This window comes from Heptranchias perlo, unplaced genomic scaffold, assembly GCF_035084215.1.
Source record: "Heptranchias perlo isolate sHepPer1 unplaced genomic scaffold, sHepPer1.hap1 HAP1_SCAFFOLD_439, whole genome shotgun sequence".
Taxonomy (NCBI): Eukaryota; Metazoa; Chordata; class Chondrichthyes; order Hexanchiformes; family Hexanchidae; genus Heptranchias; species Heptranchias perlo.
Window position 1 is genome coordinate 161,357 of NW_027139452.1, and position 14,574 is coordinate 175,930.

Genomic DNA, 14,574 nt, shown 5'->3' on the forward strand with positions numbered 1-14,574 from the left:
GAGAGGACGGGACAGGGGGAGAGAGGACGGGACAGGGGGAGAGAGGACGGGACAGGGGGAGAGAGGACGGGACAGGGGGAGAGAGGACGGGACAGGGGGAGAGAGGACGGGACAGGGGGAGAGAGGACGGGACAGGGGGAGAGAGGACGGGACAGGGGGAGAGAGGACGGGACAGGGGGAGAGAGGACGGGACAGGGGGAGAGAGGACGGGACAGGGGGAGAGAGGACGGGACAGGGGGAGAGAGGACGGGACAGGGGGAGAGAGGACGGGACAGGGGGAGAGAGGACGGGACAGGGGGAGAGAGGACGGGACAGGTGGAGAGAGGACGGGACAGGTGGAGAGAGGAAGGGACAGGGGGAGAGAGGAAGGGACAGGGGGAGAGAGGACGGGACAGGGGGAGAGAGGACGGGACAGGGGGAGAGAGGACGGGACAGGGGGAGAGAGGACGGGACAGGGGGAGAGAGGACGGGACAGGGGGAGAGAGGACGGGACAGGGGGAGAGAGGACGGGACAGGGGGAGAGAGGACGGGACAGGGGGAGAGAGGACGGGACAGGGGGAGAGAGGACGGGACAGGGGGAGAGAGGACGGGACAGGGGGAGAGAGGACGGGACAGGGGGAGAGAGGACGGGACAGGGGGAGAGAGGACGGGACAGGGGGAGAGAGGACGGGACAGGGGGAGAGAGGACGGGACAGGGGGAGAGAGGACGGGACAGGGGGAGAGAGGACGGGACAGGTGGAGAGAGGACGGGACAGGTGGAGAGAGGAAGGGACAGGTGGAGAGAGGAAGGGACAGGGGGAGAGAGGAAGGGACAGGGGGAGAGAGGAAGGGACAGGGGGAGAGAGGAAGGGACAGGTGGAGAGAGGAAGGGACAGGGGGAGAGAGGAAGGGACAGGTGGAGAGAGGAAGGGACAGGGGGAGAGAGGAAGGGACAGGTGGAGAGAGGAAGGGACAGGTGGAGAGAGGAAGGGACAGGTGGAGAGAGGAAGGGACAGGTGGAGAGAGGAAGGGACAGGTGGAGAGAGGAAGGGACAGGTGGAGAGAGGAAGGGACAGGTGGAGAGAGGAAGGGACAGGTGGAGAGAGGAAGGGACAGGTGGAGAGAGGAAGGGACAGGTGGAGAGAGGAAGGGACAGGTGGAGAGAGGAAGGGACAGGTGGAGAGAGGAAGGGACAGGTGGAGAGAGGAAGGGACAGGTGGAGAGAGGAAGGGACAGGTGGAGAGAGGAAGGGACAGGTGGAGAGAGGAAGGGACAGGTGGAGAGAGGAAGGGACAGGTGGAGAGAGGAAGGGACAGGTGGAGAGAGGAAGGGACAGGTGGAGAGAGGAAGGGACAGGTGGAGAGAGGAAGGGACAGGTGGAGAGAGGAAGGGACAGGTGGAGAGAGGAAGGGACAGGTGGAGAGAGGACGGGACAGGTGGAGAGAGGACGGGACAGGTGGAGAGAGGACGGGACAGGGGGAGAGAGGACGGGACAGGGGGAGAGAGGACGGGACAGGGGGAGAGAGGACGGGACAGGGGGAGAGAGGACGGGACAGGGGGAGAGAGGACGGGACAGGGGGAGAGAGGACGGGACAGGGGGAGAGAGGACGGGACAGGGGGAGAGAGGACGGGACAGGGGGAGAGAGGACGGGACAGGGGGAGAGAGGACGGGACAGGGGGAGAGAGGACGGGACAGGGGGAGAGAGGACGGGACAGGGGGAGAGAGGACGGGACAGGTGGAGAGAGGAAGGGACAGGTGGAGAGAGGAAGGGACAGGTGGAGAGAGACGGGGACAGGTGGAGAGAGACGGGGACAGGTGAAGAGAGACGGGGACAGGTGGAGAGACGGGGACAGGTGGAGAGACGGGGACAGGTGGAGAGACGGGGACAGGTGGAGAGACGGGGACAGAGAGAGATGGGGACAGAGAGAGGGAGTCACAAAGAGAGAGGGGAAGAGAGAGGGGAAGAGAGAGAGGCAGAGAGAGAGAGGCAGAGAGAGAGAGGCAGAGAGAGAGAAAAAGACAGTGAGAGGGCTGAGGGAGAGAGAGAGAGAGTGACAGAGAGAGGGGAGAGAGAGAGAGAGAGGGACTCCCTGCAAGAAAACGGGACGTGTGTCGGTGAGGGACCTGGTGGTTGTTGGGGTGATGTGCCTGTCATGGTTGAATAGGTGCCAGTATGTGTGACCTGTGGGTTGTGGGTGTGCGGCTTGCAACAGTGGTAATGTGTGAGGGTGAGAGGAAGCATCTGATTGAAAGAGTTTATTGCGAGGTGGGAGATGAGGGCCCTCCCTTGCTGGTGAGAAGCCATTAAACAGCCCAGAGAGGCCTGGCTGCTCGCGGGAATCGGGTAAATCACCAGGCAGTACCAATCCACTCTCTGCCTCTCTCCCCATCTCTCTCTGTCCCCTTCTCTCTCTCTGCCTCTCACCTCCCCTCTCTCTCTCTCTCTCTCCCTCGCTCTCTCTGTCTTTTTCTCTCTCTCTGTCCCCCTCTCTCCTTCTGCCTCTCGCCTCCTCTCTCTCTCCCCGCTCTGCCTTTTTCTCTCTCTCTCACTCTCTCTCCTCTCTCTCTGCCTCTCGCCCCCCCTCTCTCTGTCCTTTTCTCTCTCTCTGCCCCTCTCTCTCTGTTGTCTCTCTGAATTTCTCTTGATTGAAAAGTACTCAGGTACGGTACGGCCCATGTGTATCTCAGTGTCAGCTCCTGGACATGTACAGTACACAGTGGGTAAAAGGGAACGATTCACTCCTGCCTGGTACTGTACGGCCCGTGTGTGTCTCAGTGTCAGCTCCTGTACATGTGCAGCACACAGTGGGTAAAAGGGAACAATTCACTCCTGTCTGATACTGTACGGCCCGTGTGTGTCTCAGTGTCAGCTCCTGCACATGTACAGTACACAGTGGGTAAAAGGGAACGATTCACTGAGAGATTGCAATGTTGAGTGTAACGGTTATTTGAGGGGTTCAGTCCCTAAACGGGCTGTGTTTTGACAGACACTTTTTACAGTAAGGAGTTGAGTTTAGTTTCGGGAGGTGGGTACAATCCGTGTCTGGGACTCACTGGCCCTGTGAAATATTGAATTTTGCTCACAATATGGTGTGTTTGGATTAATGGGGGACAAGGTTTAACTGCACTGGGCTGGATTGTTTTATAAATCTCTCATTGACTGGGTCTTTCAGACCAGGATGGGAGCTGCTTCTCTCTCTCTCTCTCTGGAAACACCCTGAGGCAGTGAAACACTCTCTGACAAACTGTTCACAGGAACCAACCCATCAGACATGGGGAATAGACAAATACCTGGGACTGGAAATGAGCCTCCCACCAACAGAGCAGAGAGAAGGAGGAAATCATCACACCTTCAAGATCTGGATCTGTTTTGTCTTTGGAGCAGGTTCTGGTTAATTTTACTGCTTTCAAGTTATGTTATGGGACCAGTGAGACTGAGACACACACACAGACTGTACAGTCAGGAGACACGTGTCCCTTGCACAGACATTGGGTTTGAATTGAGCTGAGCTGTGCCACAAATGAATATGGGATTAAAATCTCAAATTCCAATCAGTTTGCTCCCGAGCTTCCCCATGTGTCTGTGTGGTTCCATTACAATACAATTTCACATGGGGGCCCAAAATGGCTTCGGAATTAACACTATTTCTTTCTGAGTTGTCAGTGACCTTTTCAAAAATTAAACTTCAAACTAAGAAAACATTTGGAGGCTGTTTTCACATTTGGGCTCTCTGGGTGCTGCAGGACGCTCCCTGAAAGAGCTTTTAATTTCAATTAAGACCCGAGATATGTCACATTGTCAGCCTCTGAATAATAGTTTAATCCACTTTGTGTTATTTCTGAAAAGTTGCACTTGCAATGAACGAAGGGAAGAATTTGGGCTCGAACAGATGGTAATATTCTGTTGGACGGTCGGTACTGAGGGAGCGCTGCACTGTCAGACGGTCAGTGTGTGTCTCAGAGTCAGCTCCTGTTAAATGTCCCAGTGATCGTCCAGTGTCCCCAGAATGTCCCAGTGATCCCCCAATGTCCCCTGAATATCCCAGTGATCCCAGAGTAACCCAGACATTACTCACGTGGCCCCCATCGGGTCCAGGCTGCGGTGAAGGTCTCAGTCAGTCAGTCCCCAGCGGAGAGAACAATTCTTGGCCCAGGATTCCCCCTCATCCTCCTCCTTCTCACAAAATGTCTCTTTCCTGGATCATCTCCTTGCAGCATTTCATCGAAAAGTTTCCTGAGGGGAGAGAGAGAGGGAATTGATTTCAACACAAAAGCAAGGGATTAAAAAGGCACAGCAAGAGCCCAGAGCTTCCTCTCCTCCCACTCCCCCTCTCTCTCCCCCCTCCCTCCCACTCCCTCTCCCAGTTACACCGACAATCCCTCAGCCCCAATACTGAAACACAAATCCCGGTTACAAACAAGAGAATCTGAAGAGAGAGAAAAGTTGGGAGAGAGACAGAGAGAGAAATACACTCAGGACAGGCTGGAGGACCCCGGCAGACTGAGAGATTGTCCCCGCCCCTGGGGAGGGTTTGGGACGAGACACACGGCCATCCCCTACCCCCGGGGAGCTCCCTGCTTCAGCCTTTCAGATATTATGTAAGGAATCTTACAACACCAGGTTATAGTCCAACAGTTTTATTTGAAAATCACAAGCTTTCGGAGGCTTTCTCCTTTGTCAGGTGAGTGTGGGATTCCATAGTCAGAGCACAATGCCTGGTGATTACAGATAATCTTTCCAACTGCCCGTTGTCAAGGCAATCAAAGGAGTCGAATAGTGTTCAGACAGAGAGACGTTACATACGGGACTACTGAATATACTGATTGTCCCGTATGTCGTGTCTCTCTTTCTGAACACTATTCGACTCCTTTGATTGCCTTGACTACGGGCAGTTGGAAAGATTATCTGTGATCACCAGGCATTGTGCTCTGACTATAAAGCGGTGCCTTTCATGGAATCCCACACTCACCTGACAAAGGAGAAAACCTCTGAAAGCTTGTGATTTTCAAATAAAACTGTTGGACTATAACCTGGTGTTGTAAGATTCCTGACATTTGTCCACCCCAGTCCATCACCGGCATCTCCACATCATTTGAGATATTAGACTGAATCTCAATGGGTCTCCCTCAGGGACCTGTCCATTCTCATGTTAATCCAGGGACAGCCCAGGGCAGGACTGGTTTGACCAGGAGACCTGTCTGCTGGAATGAGCCACATTTCAAGGACCTATTTTACTGATTTGAAACCCTCACAGCCTGTCTCCCCCTCTTCCCTCACCCCAAACCGAGTTCCCCCACCCTCAGCCTGTCTCCCCCTCTTCCCTCACCCCAAACCGAGTCCCCCCCACCCTCAGCCTGTCTCCCCCTCTTCCCTCACCCCAAACCGAGTCCCCCCCACCCTCAGCCTGTCTCCCCCTCTTCCCTCACCCCAAACCGAGTCCCCCCCACCCTCAGCCTGTCTCCCCCTCTTCCCTCACCCCAAACTGAGTCTCCCCCACCCTCAGCCTGTCTCCCCCTCTTCCCTCACCCCAAACCGAGTCCCCCCACCCTCAGCCTGTCTCCCCCTCTTCCCTCACCCCAAACCGAGTCCCCCCCACCCTCAGCCTGTCTCCCCCTCTTCCCTCACCTCAAACCGAGTGCCCCCCACCCTCAGCCTGTCTCCCCCTCTTCCCTCACCCCAAACCGAGTCCCCCCCACCCTCAGCCTGTCTCCCCCTCTTCCCTCACCCCAAACCGAGTCCCCCCCACCCTCAGCCTGTCTCCCCCTCTTCCCTCACCCCAAACCGAGTCTCCCCCACCCTCAGCCTGTCTCCCCCTCTTCCCTCACCCCAAACCGAGTCCCCCCCACCCTCAGCCTGTCTCCCCCTCTTCCCTCACCCCAAACCGAGTCCCCCCCACCCTCAGCCTGTCTCCCCCGCTTCCCTCACCCCAAACCGAGTCCCCCCCCCCCCTCAGCCTGTCTCCCGCCTCCCCTCACCCCAAACCGAGTTCCCCCCCACCCTCAGCCTGTCTCCCCCCTCCCCTCACCCCAAACCGAGTCCCCCCCACCCTCAGCCTGTCTCCCCCTCTTCCCTCACCCCAAACCGAGTCCCCCCCACCCTCACAGCCTGTCTCCCCCTCTTCCCTCACCCCAAACCGAGTCCCCCCCACCCTCAGCCTGTCTCCCCCTCTTCCCTCACCCCAAAGCGAGTCCCCCCCACCCTCAGCCTGTCTCCCCCTCTTCCCTCACCCCAAACCGAGTCCCCCCCACCCTCAGCCTGTCTCCCCCCTCTTCCCTCACCCCAAACCGAGTCCCCCCTCCACCCTCAGCCTGTCTCCCCCTCTTCCCTCACCCCAAACCGAGTCCCCCCTCCACCCTCAGCCTGTCTCCCCCTCTTCCCTCACCCCAAACCGAGTCCCCCCCACCCTCAGCCTGTCTCCCCCTCTTCCCTCACCCCAAACCGAGTCCCCCCCACCCTCAGCCTGTCCCCCCCTCTTCCCTCACCCCAAACCGAGTCCCCCCCACCCTCAGCCTGTCCCCCCCCTCTTCCCTCACCCCAAACCGAGTCCCCCCCACCCTCAGCCTGTCCCCCCCCTCTTCCCTCACCCCAAACCGAGTCCCCCCCCCCTCAGCCTGTCTCCCCCCTCCCCTCACCCCAAACCGAGTCCCCCCCACCCTCAGCCTGTCTCCCCCTCTTCCCTCACCCCAAACCGAGTCCCCCCCACCCTCAGCCTGTCCCCCCCTCTTCCCTCACCCCAAAGCGAGTCCCCCCCACCCTCAGCCTGTCTCCCCCTCTTCCCTCACCCCAAACCGAGTCCCCCCCACCCTCAGCCTGTCTCCCCCCTCCCCTCACCCCAAACCGAGTCCCCCCCACCCTCAGCCTGTCTCCCCCTCTTCCCTCACCCCAAAGCGAGTCCCCCCCACCCTCAGCCTGTCTCCCCCACCCTCAGCCTGTCTCCCCCTCTTCCCTCACCCCAAACCGAGTCCCCCCCACCCTCAGCCTGTCTCCCCCTCTTCCCTCACCCCAAACCGAGTCCCCCCCACCCTCAGCCTGTCTCCCCCTCTTCCCTCACCCCAAACCGAGTCCCCCCCACCCTCAGCCTGTCCCCCCCCTCTTCCCTCACCCCAAACCGAGTCCCCCCCACCCTCAGCCTGTCTCCCCCTCTTCCCTCACCCCAAACCGAGTCCCCCCCCACCCTCAGCCTGTCTCCCCCTCTTCCCTCACCCCAAACCGAGTCCCCCCACCCTCAGCCTGTCTCCCCCTCTTCCCTCACCCCAAACCGAGTCCCCCCCACCCTCAGCCTGTCTCCCCCCTCCCCCCGTGACCCAAACACCCCGGGGACCTCCGACACATCCCACCCTGCCCGGCGTCCACATTGAAAGAACTAAAGTTGGGGACAGGCCTCTCCCTCCATCCCATAATACCAGGCCGCCCATAGTAACGGTCGCTGGGCCTGGGCCCGGAATCCGTTGCCCCTGGAAACCGCGCAGGAACCGAGCGACCCGAGAGCGGCCTCAGGCCCGACTCCCAGTCCCCGGCCTCAGGCCCCTCCCCGACTCCCAGTCCCCGGCCTCAGGCCCTCCCCGACTCCCAGTCCCCGGCCTCAGGCCCCTCCCCGACTCCCAGTCCCCGGCCTCAGGCCCCTCCCCGACTCCCAGTCCCCGGCCTCAGGCCCCTCCCCGACTCCCAGTCCCCGGCCTCAGGCCCCTCCCCGACTCCCAGTCCCCGGCCTCAGGCCCCTCCCCGACTCCCAGTCCCCGGCCTCAGGCCCCTCCCCGACTCCCAGTCCCCGGCCTCAGGCCCCTCCCCGACTCCCAGTCCCCGGCCTCAGGCCCCTCCCCGACTCCCAGTCCCCGGCCTCAGGCCCCTCCCCGACTCCCAGTCCCCGGCCTCAGGCCCCTCCCCGACTCCCAGTCCCCGGCCTCAGGCCCCTCCCCGACTCCCAGTCCCCGGCCTCAGGCCCTCCCCGACTCCCAGTCCCCGGCCTCAGGCCCCTCCCCGACTCCCAGTCCCCGGCCTCAGGCCCTCACCTCCTCCCCCCGCCCTGCTCCTGCCCCTCGCCGCCCTGAACCAGCTGCTGGCCGCCGGCGCCATCTCCTTCCAGCTGCCGTCCAACGCCAGGAAGTGTCTGCGGGAGGAGATCCACAAGGACAGGCTGGTGAGCGGAGAGTCCGAGCTGAGCGAACAGCCGGCCGCCCGCCCCCACCTCAAGGGGAGAGAGAGGGGGGGAGGGGGAGGGGGGGGGGGGGGGGGGGGGGAGGGGGAGGGGGGGGGGCGGGGAGGGGGAGGGGGGGGGGGGCGGGGAGGGGGGGGGGGGGCGGGGAGGGGGGGGGGGGGCGGGACCTTGTCCCCCCATTCAGTCCGACCATGTCCCCCCATTCAGTCCGACCTTGTCCCCCATTCGGTCCGACCATGTCCCCCCATTCGGTCCGACCATGTCCCCCATTCAGTCCGACCATGTCCCCCATTCAGTCCGACCTTGCCCATTCAGTCCGACCATGTCCCCCCATTCAGTCCGACCATGTCCCCCATTCGGTCCGACCTTGTCCCCCATTCGGTCCGACCATGTCCCCCCATTCGGTCCGACCTTGTCCCCCATTCGGTCCGACCATGTCCCCCCATTCGGTCCGACCATGTCCCCCATTCAGTCCGACCATGTCCCCCCATTCAGTCCGACCATGTCCCCCCATTCAGTCCCGACCTTGTCCCCCATTCAGTCCGACCATGTCCCCCCATTCGGTCCGACCATGTCCCCCATTCAGTCCGACCATGTCCCCCATTCAGTCCGACCATGTCCCCCCATTCAGTCCGACCATGTCTGATTTGTATTTCACTCCATTTCCCCCCTTGGTTCCATTCCCTTTGATCCCCTCACCCAACAAAAATCCATCAATCTCAGTTTTGAAATTTTCAATTGACCCCCGGCCTCCCCCTTTTCCGGGGAGAGAGTTCCAGATTCCCACTCCCCTTTGTGTGAGGAAATGCTTCCTGACATCACCCCTGAACGGCCGGGCTCTAATTTTAAGATTATTCCCCCTTGTTCTGGACTCCCCCCACCAGAGGAAATAGTTTCTCTCTATCGACCCCATCAAATCCTTTAATCATCTTAAACCCCTCGATTCGATCACCCCTTAATCTTCTACACTCGAGGGAATACAAGCCTCGTCTCTGCAACCTGTCCTCGTAATTTAACCCTTTTATCCCCGGTATTATTCTGGTGAATCTGCACTGCACCCCCTCCAAGACCGATATGTCCTTCCTGAGGGGACGGTGCCCAGAACTGGACGCAGTGTCTCCAGATGGGGTCTGACCAGAGCTCTGTCCAGCTGTAATATAACTTCCACCTCTTTGTATTCCAGCCCTCGAGATAAAGGCCAACGTTCCATTATCCTTTTTAATGATCTTTTTGTACCTTTCCACCATTGGGAGGGTGGTGTGGGGAGGGAGCTGTGGGGGACAGTTCTGGGCTGGAGCCAGGGTGTAACCTCTCTGTTTCCCCTCCCCCAGGTGACGGACTCCTCCGGCCACATCCTGTACTCTAAGGAGGAGGCGACTAAGGGCAAATTCGCCTTCACCACTGACGACTACGACATGTTCGAGATCTGCTTCGAGAGCCGCCTGCCCCCGGGTGAGTGAGTCCGAGGGGGGGGTCCTGGGGTACGGGGAGGGCTCGGGCAGAAATAATAATAAAAGGGAAAATAGCTCACTGATAAAAAAAAGGGATGAGAGCAAAGTCCAGGTCACAAATAGTGTCACAGGTAATATAAATACTTCAGGTTCATCAAAAAAAAATAGAGGAAATAATAAAATAACTGATTAAAAAATAATACAGCAGTGATGAAAAACAAGTGTGATATTTTTAAGAAGTGAGAAAAACAGCATCAGAACCTACGAATTAAGAGCAGGAGTAGGCCATTCGGCCCCTCTGCCATTTGATAAGATCATGGCTGATCTGATTGTGACCTCAACCCTACTTTCCCATCCACCAACTATAACCTTTGACTCCCCTGTTAATCAGGAATCTATCGAACTCAGCCTTAAAAATATTCACTGACCCTGCCTCCACCGCTCTCTGGGGAAGGGAGTTCCACAGACTCACCACCCTCTGAGAGAAAAAGTTTCTCCTCATCTCCGTCTTAAATGGGAGACCATTTATTTTTAAACTGTGGTCCCCGAGTTCTAGTCTCTCCCACAAGGGGAAACATCCTCTCAGCATCTGCCCCTTCTAGTCTCCTCAGGATCTTATATGTTTCAATAAGATCACCTCTCATTCTTCTAAACTCCAGCCTGTACAGGCCCAACTTGTCCAACCTTTCCTCATAAGATAACCCCCTCATCCCAGGAATCAGTCGAGGGAACCTTCTCTGAAATGCCTCCAAAGCAAGTATGTCCTTCCTTAAATAAGGAGACCAAAACTGCACACAGTATATTCTAGATATGGTCCAGTCGGTCTGTTGCCCAAATAAGAGTTCTCTCCACAAGTGCAGATTGCATAAGGAATAAAACAAGTGAATCAGACGGTTAAAACAAGTATAAAAGGACTGTATTGGTAGGAGTGATCACCGCACAGGCCTCGTGGAGACGAAGTCCCGTCTTCGCACTGAGGACACCATCCAACGTGTTGTGTGGCACTACCACCATGCTAAATGGGATAGATTCAGAACAGATCTCGCAGCTCAAAACTGGGCATCCATGAGGCGCTGTGGGCCATCAGCAGCAGCAGAATTGTATTCCAGCACAATCTGTAACCTCATGGCCCGACATTTTCCTCACTCCACCATTACCAACAAGCCAGGGGATCAACCCTGGTTCAAGGACGAGTGTAGAAGAGCATGCCAGAAGCAGCACCAGACGTATCTAAAAATGAGCTGCCAACCTGGTGAAGCTACAACACAGGACTACATGCATGGTAAACAGCAGAAGCAACATGCTATAGACAGAGCTAAGCGATTCCACAACCAACGGATCAGATCAAAGCTCTGCAGTCCTGCCACATCCAGTTGTGAATGGTGGTGGACAATTAAACAACTAACGGAAGGAGGAGGCTCTGTAAACATCCCCATCCTCAATGATGGCAGAGTCCAGCGTGAGTGCAAAAGACAAGGCTGAAGCGTTTGCAACCATCTTCAGCCAGAAGTGCCAAGTGGATAATCCGTCTCGGCCTCCTCCCGATATCCCCACCATCACAGAAGCCAGTCTTCAGCCAATTTGTTTCACTCCACGTGATATCAAGAAACAAGATTGGGAGTGTTAAGAACCTAGTCCCTCTCTGCATCTCCTCCCCTCGCCTCCAGTGCTTCAATATCCTTTCTGTAGTGTGGGTCTCTCAAGTCAACAATGGATTTACTACATCTTTGTCTGATCTTCCAGACCGTCTCTCTCTCTCTCTCTCTCTCTCCCTGCCCAGATCGCCAAGGCGGAGAAGCCACTTGAGGTGGAGCTGCGACGATTGGAGGATCTGTCAGAGTCGATCGTCAATGACTTTGCCTACATGAAGCAGCGAGAGGAAGAGATGAGGGACACCAATGGTAGGAGCACCCAGCACAGGCTTCAGTCTGCAACACCCGCCCCTTCTCCACTTACTGCTCTCGGTCTCGGGGACCCTGTCTCGTTCCTCGGTCAGCGTCACTCACCCCTCCGAGTCAGAAGTTTGTGGGTTTTAGCTCCCTCCACCTCCCGGGACGTAAGCCCCTCTCCCCTTCTCTCCCCCATAGCACGAGCCTCAGCTTCATACGGTTATCCAGTCGTCCTGTGAAAGATGCAGTGGGCTCTGCTTCAGGCACTTTGTGGCAAAGCATCCCTTGCCCCAACTGCCCTCCACTCGCCCTCTGAGTAAAGAGGGGTGGTCTAGGGCTTGGGTACCAGGGGTCAGGGGTTAAAAGGACTGCAGGACTGATCCCCAGTGTCAAAGGGACTTAGTTTTTAAAAAAACGTACATTTATTTCGCCCCTTCCACGACCTCGGGACGTCCCAGAGCACTTAATAGCCAGTAATGTACTATTTTGAAGTGGAGTCACTGTTGCAATTTAGGGAACGGGCAGCCAACTTGCGCACAGCAAGATCCCACAAACAGCGTTGTGATAATGACCAGATAATCTGTGTTTTAGTGGCGTTGGTTGAGCGATAAATATTGGCCAGAACACCCAGGGGAGAATTCTGCTCTTCTCCCATTAGTGTCTGTGAGATCTTTTACGTCCACCTGAGAGGGGCAGGCAGGGACTCATTTTAACGTCTCATCGGAAAGACGGCACCTCAGACAGTGCCGCACTCCCTCAGTACTGCACTGGGAGTGTCGGCCTGGATTAGGTGCTCGAGTCTCTGGAGTGGGGCTCGAACCCACGACCTTCTGACAAGGGGGCCTTGTCGAGGCAGATAAGATTCTGCATATTTTCATTCCAAGTTTGACTGCAGGATAAGGGAAGGTGTGTACAAACTGGGGCGAGTGTGGGCAGGATGGAACACCCGGAGGGGAGGCTCTCAGTCGGGTAGCGGAGGGAAAACACAGAGTCCTTTCATGGGCCGTTAGATGGGGTGCTCCATGGGCTGGAGGCCTCCACTCATCTAAACCAGGGAGTTGGAGTCAGAGGGCTGGGACCTTTCTACACCAGAGGGCAGAGTTGTGGAATAAGTTTTTGGGGAAGGACGGTATAAACGGGGTCCAGAGACAGAAGGGATCATTTGAAGCCCCTGGGATTAAAGGGACAGTGGCTGCATGGTTACAAAATTGGCTAAGGGACAGAGAGTAGTGGTGAACGGTTGTTTTTCAGACTGGAGGGAAATATACAGTGGTGTTCCCCAGGGGTCAGTATTAGGACCACTGCTCTTTTTGATATATATTAATGACTTGCACTTGGGTATTCAGGGTATTTCAAACTTTGCAGATGATACAAAACTCGGAAATGTAGTAAACAATGTGGAGGATAGTAACAGACTTCAGGAGGACAGAGACTGGTGGAATGGGCAGACACATGGCAGATGAAATTTAACACAGAGAAGTGGGAAGTGATACATTTTGGTAGGAAGAATGAGGAGAGGCAATATAAACTAAATGGTACAATTTTAAAGGGAATGCAGGAACAGAGAGACCTGGGGAGTGCACAGACACAAATCCTTGAAGGTGACAAATTGAGAAGGCTGTTTAAAAAAAGCATACAGGATCCTGGGCTTTATTAATAGAGGCATCGAGTACGAAAGCAAGGAAGTTATACTGAACCTTTATAAAACACTGGTTAGGCCTCAGCTGGAGTATTGTGTCCAATTCTGGGCACCACACTTTAGGAAGGATGTCAAGGCCTTGGAGAGGGTGCAGAGGAGATTTACTAGAATGTTACCAGGGATGAGGGATTTCAGTTATGTAGAGAAACTGGGATTGTTCTCTTTAGAGCAGAGAAGGTTACGGGGAGATTTAATAGAGGTGTTCAAAATTATGAAGGGTTTTAATAGATTAAATAAAGAGAAACTATTTCCAGTGGCAGAAGGGTCGGTAACCAGAGGACACAGATTTAAGGTAATTGGCAAAAGAACCAGATGGCGATGAGGGTTTTATTTTACGCAGCGAGTTATGACCTGGAATGCGCTGCCTGAAGCAGATTTAATAATAACTTTCAAAAGGGAATTGGATAAACACTGAAAGGAAACATTTGCAGGGCTATGGGGAAAGGGCAGGGGAGTGGGACTAATGGGACAGCTCTTTCAAAGAGCCAGCACAGGCACGATGGGCCGAGAGGCCTCCTGTGCTGTAAGATTCTAGGTGGTGGGATTGACCTGTTAGAAAGGGACAGGGTGTCAGTTGTGGACAGAGTGACGCTCCCATGAAAGGCCTGCCATGTCCCTGCTCTCACCTGAGTTGTTTAGCGAGAGTGGATCCAGGATGGGGATTCGGGGGAGGGAGTGACCCCAGGCATCGACCAAAGGGCAGACTCGGAGCAGCAGTGACCCAGGAGCAGGGAAACGGTGCTCGGGGCAGCAAGGTGAAGGGAAGAGGGAGGGCTGCCTTCAGTGAAGTGATCTTAGTGCAGATTGAATCCACTCCTCCAACCTGTTTGATGGGCCCCTCTCTCTCTCTCTCTCCCTCCGTGCAGAGTCCACCAGTGCTCGTGTCCTGTATTTCAGCATCTTCTCCATGTGCTGCCTCGTCGGCCTGGCCACCTGGCAGGTCTTCTACCTGCGACGCTTCTTCAAAGCCAAGAAGCTCATTGAGTAACGACGATGTGTGTGTGTGTGTAAAACGCTGGCCCGTGTGTCTGTCTGTGCCTGGAGAGTGTTCAGTGGGTGGGGGTAATTTTCAATAATGTCTCTTTATATTAAATGGGGTGCTTTGAATGTTTAAACTGTAGGTTGTGTTTTAATTCGTAGCATTGCAGTCAGTAATTGGCCCCCGGTCGGTGTTTCAGACCAGTCTGAGGGAGTCCTGGAAACAATCAGTATCCTCAGACATGCCCTGGATCAGGAGGTGGGACCAATAGTGTTCGCTGCCCTGAGCTTTCGATGATTGATTGATTGTTTTCGGAAGGTACTGGGATTAATTCCACCCGGCCCCGTTGCTCCCCAGGAGAGAGAGAGAGAGACAAACGTCCGAACTTCTTTGGGAAAAATCTAACGTTTGTAGAAGTTC

At 56.2% G+C, this 14,574-nt stretch overlaps 2 protein-coding genes across 7 annotated transcripts in view; one reads left to right on the top strand and one right to left on the bottom strand.

The window, feature by feature from the left end:
- LOC137312819 (zinc finger protein 235-like) overlaps window positions 1-8,178 on the bottom strand; it is a 22,339-nt gene extending 14,161 nt beyond the window's left edge. Inside the window, exons 1-2 of one of the 6 annotated variants that reach the window (XM_067979225.1) lie at window positions 7,991-8,178; window positions 4,057-4,214 (exon numbers count right to left, since the gene is read on the bottom strand). The gene's annotated coding sequence lies outside the window, so the exon portion shown is untranslated. Of the gene's footprint in view, window positions 1-4,056; window positions 4,215-5,011; window positions 5,255-7,384; window positions 7,553-7,990 lie in introns of those variants that run through there. The other 5 variants (XM_067979228.1, XM_067979229.1, XM_067979227.1 and 2 more) reach the window with 5 other exon arrangements.
- On the top strand, window positions 7,849-14,290 carry LOC137312823 (transmembrane emp24 domain-containing protein 10-like; the record flags this gene model as incomplete). Its single annotated transcript, XM_067979238.1, has 3 exons — window positions 7,849-8,118; window positions 9,468-9,588; window positions 14,042-14,290. Coding segments are annotated over 3 exons (513 nt in total), but the record flags the coding sequence as incomplete, so codon positions are not given.
- Window positions 14,291-14,574: the final 284 nt, after the last annotated feature.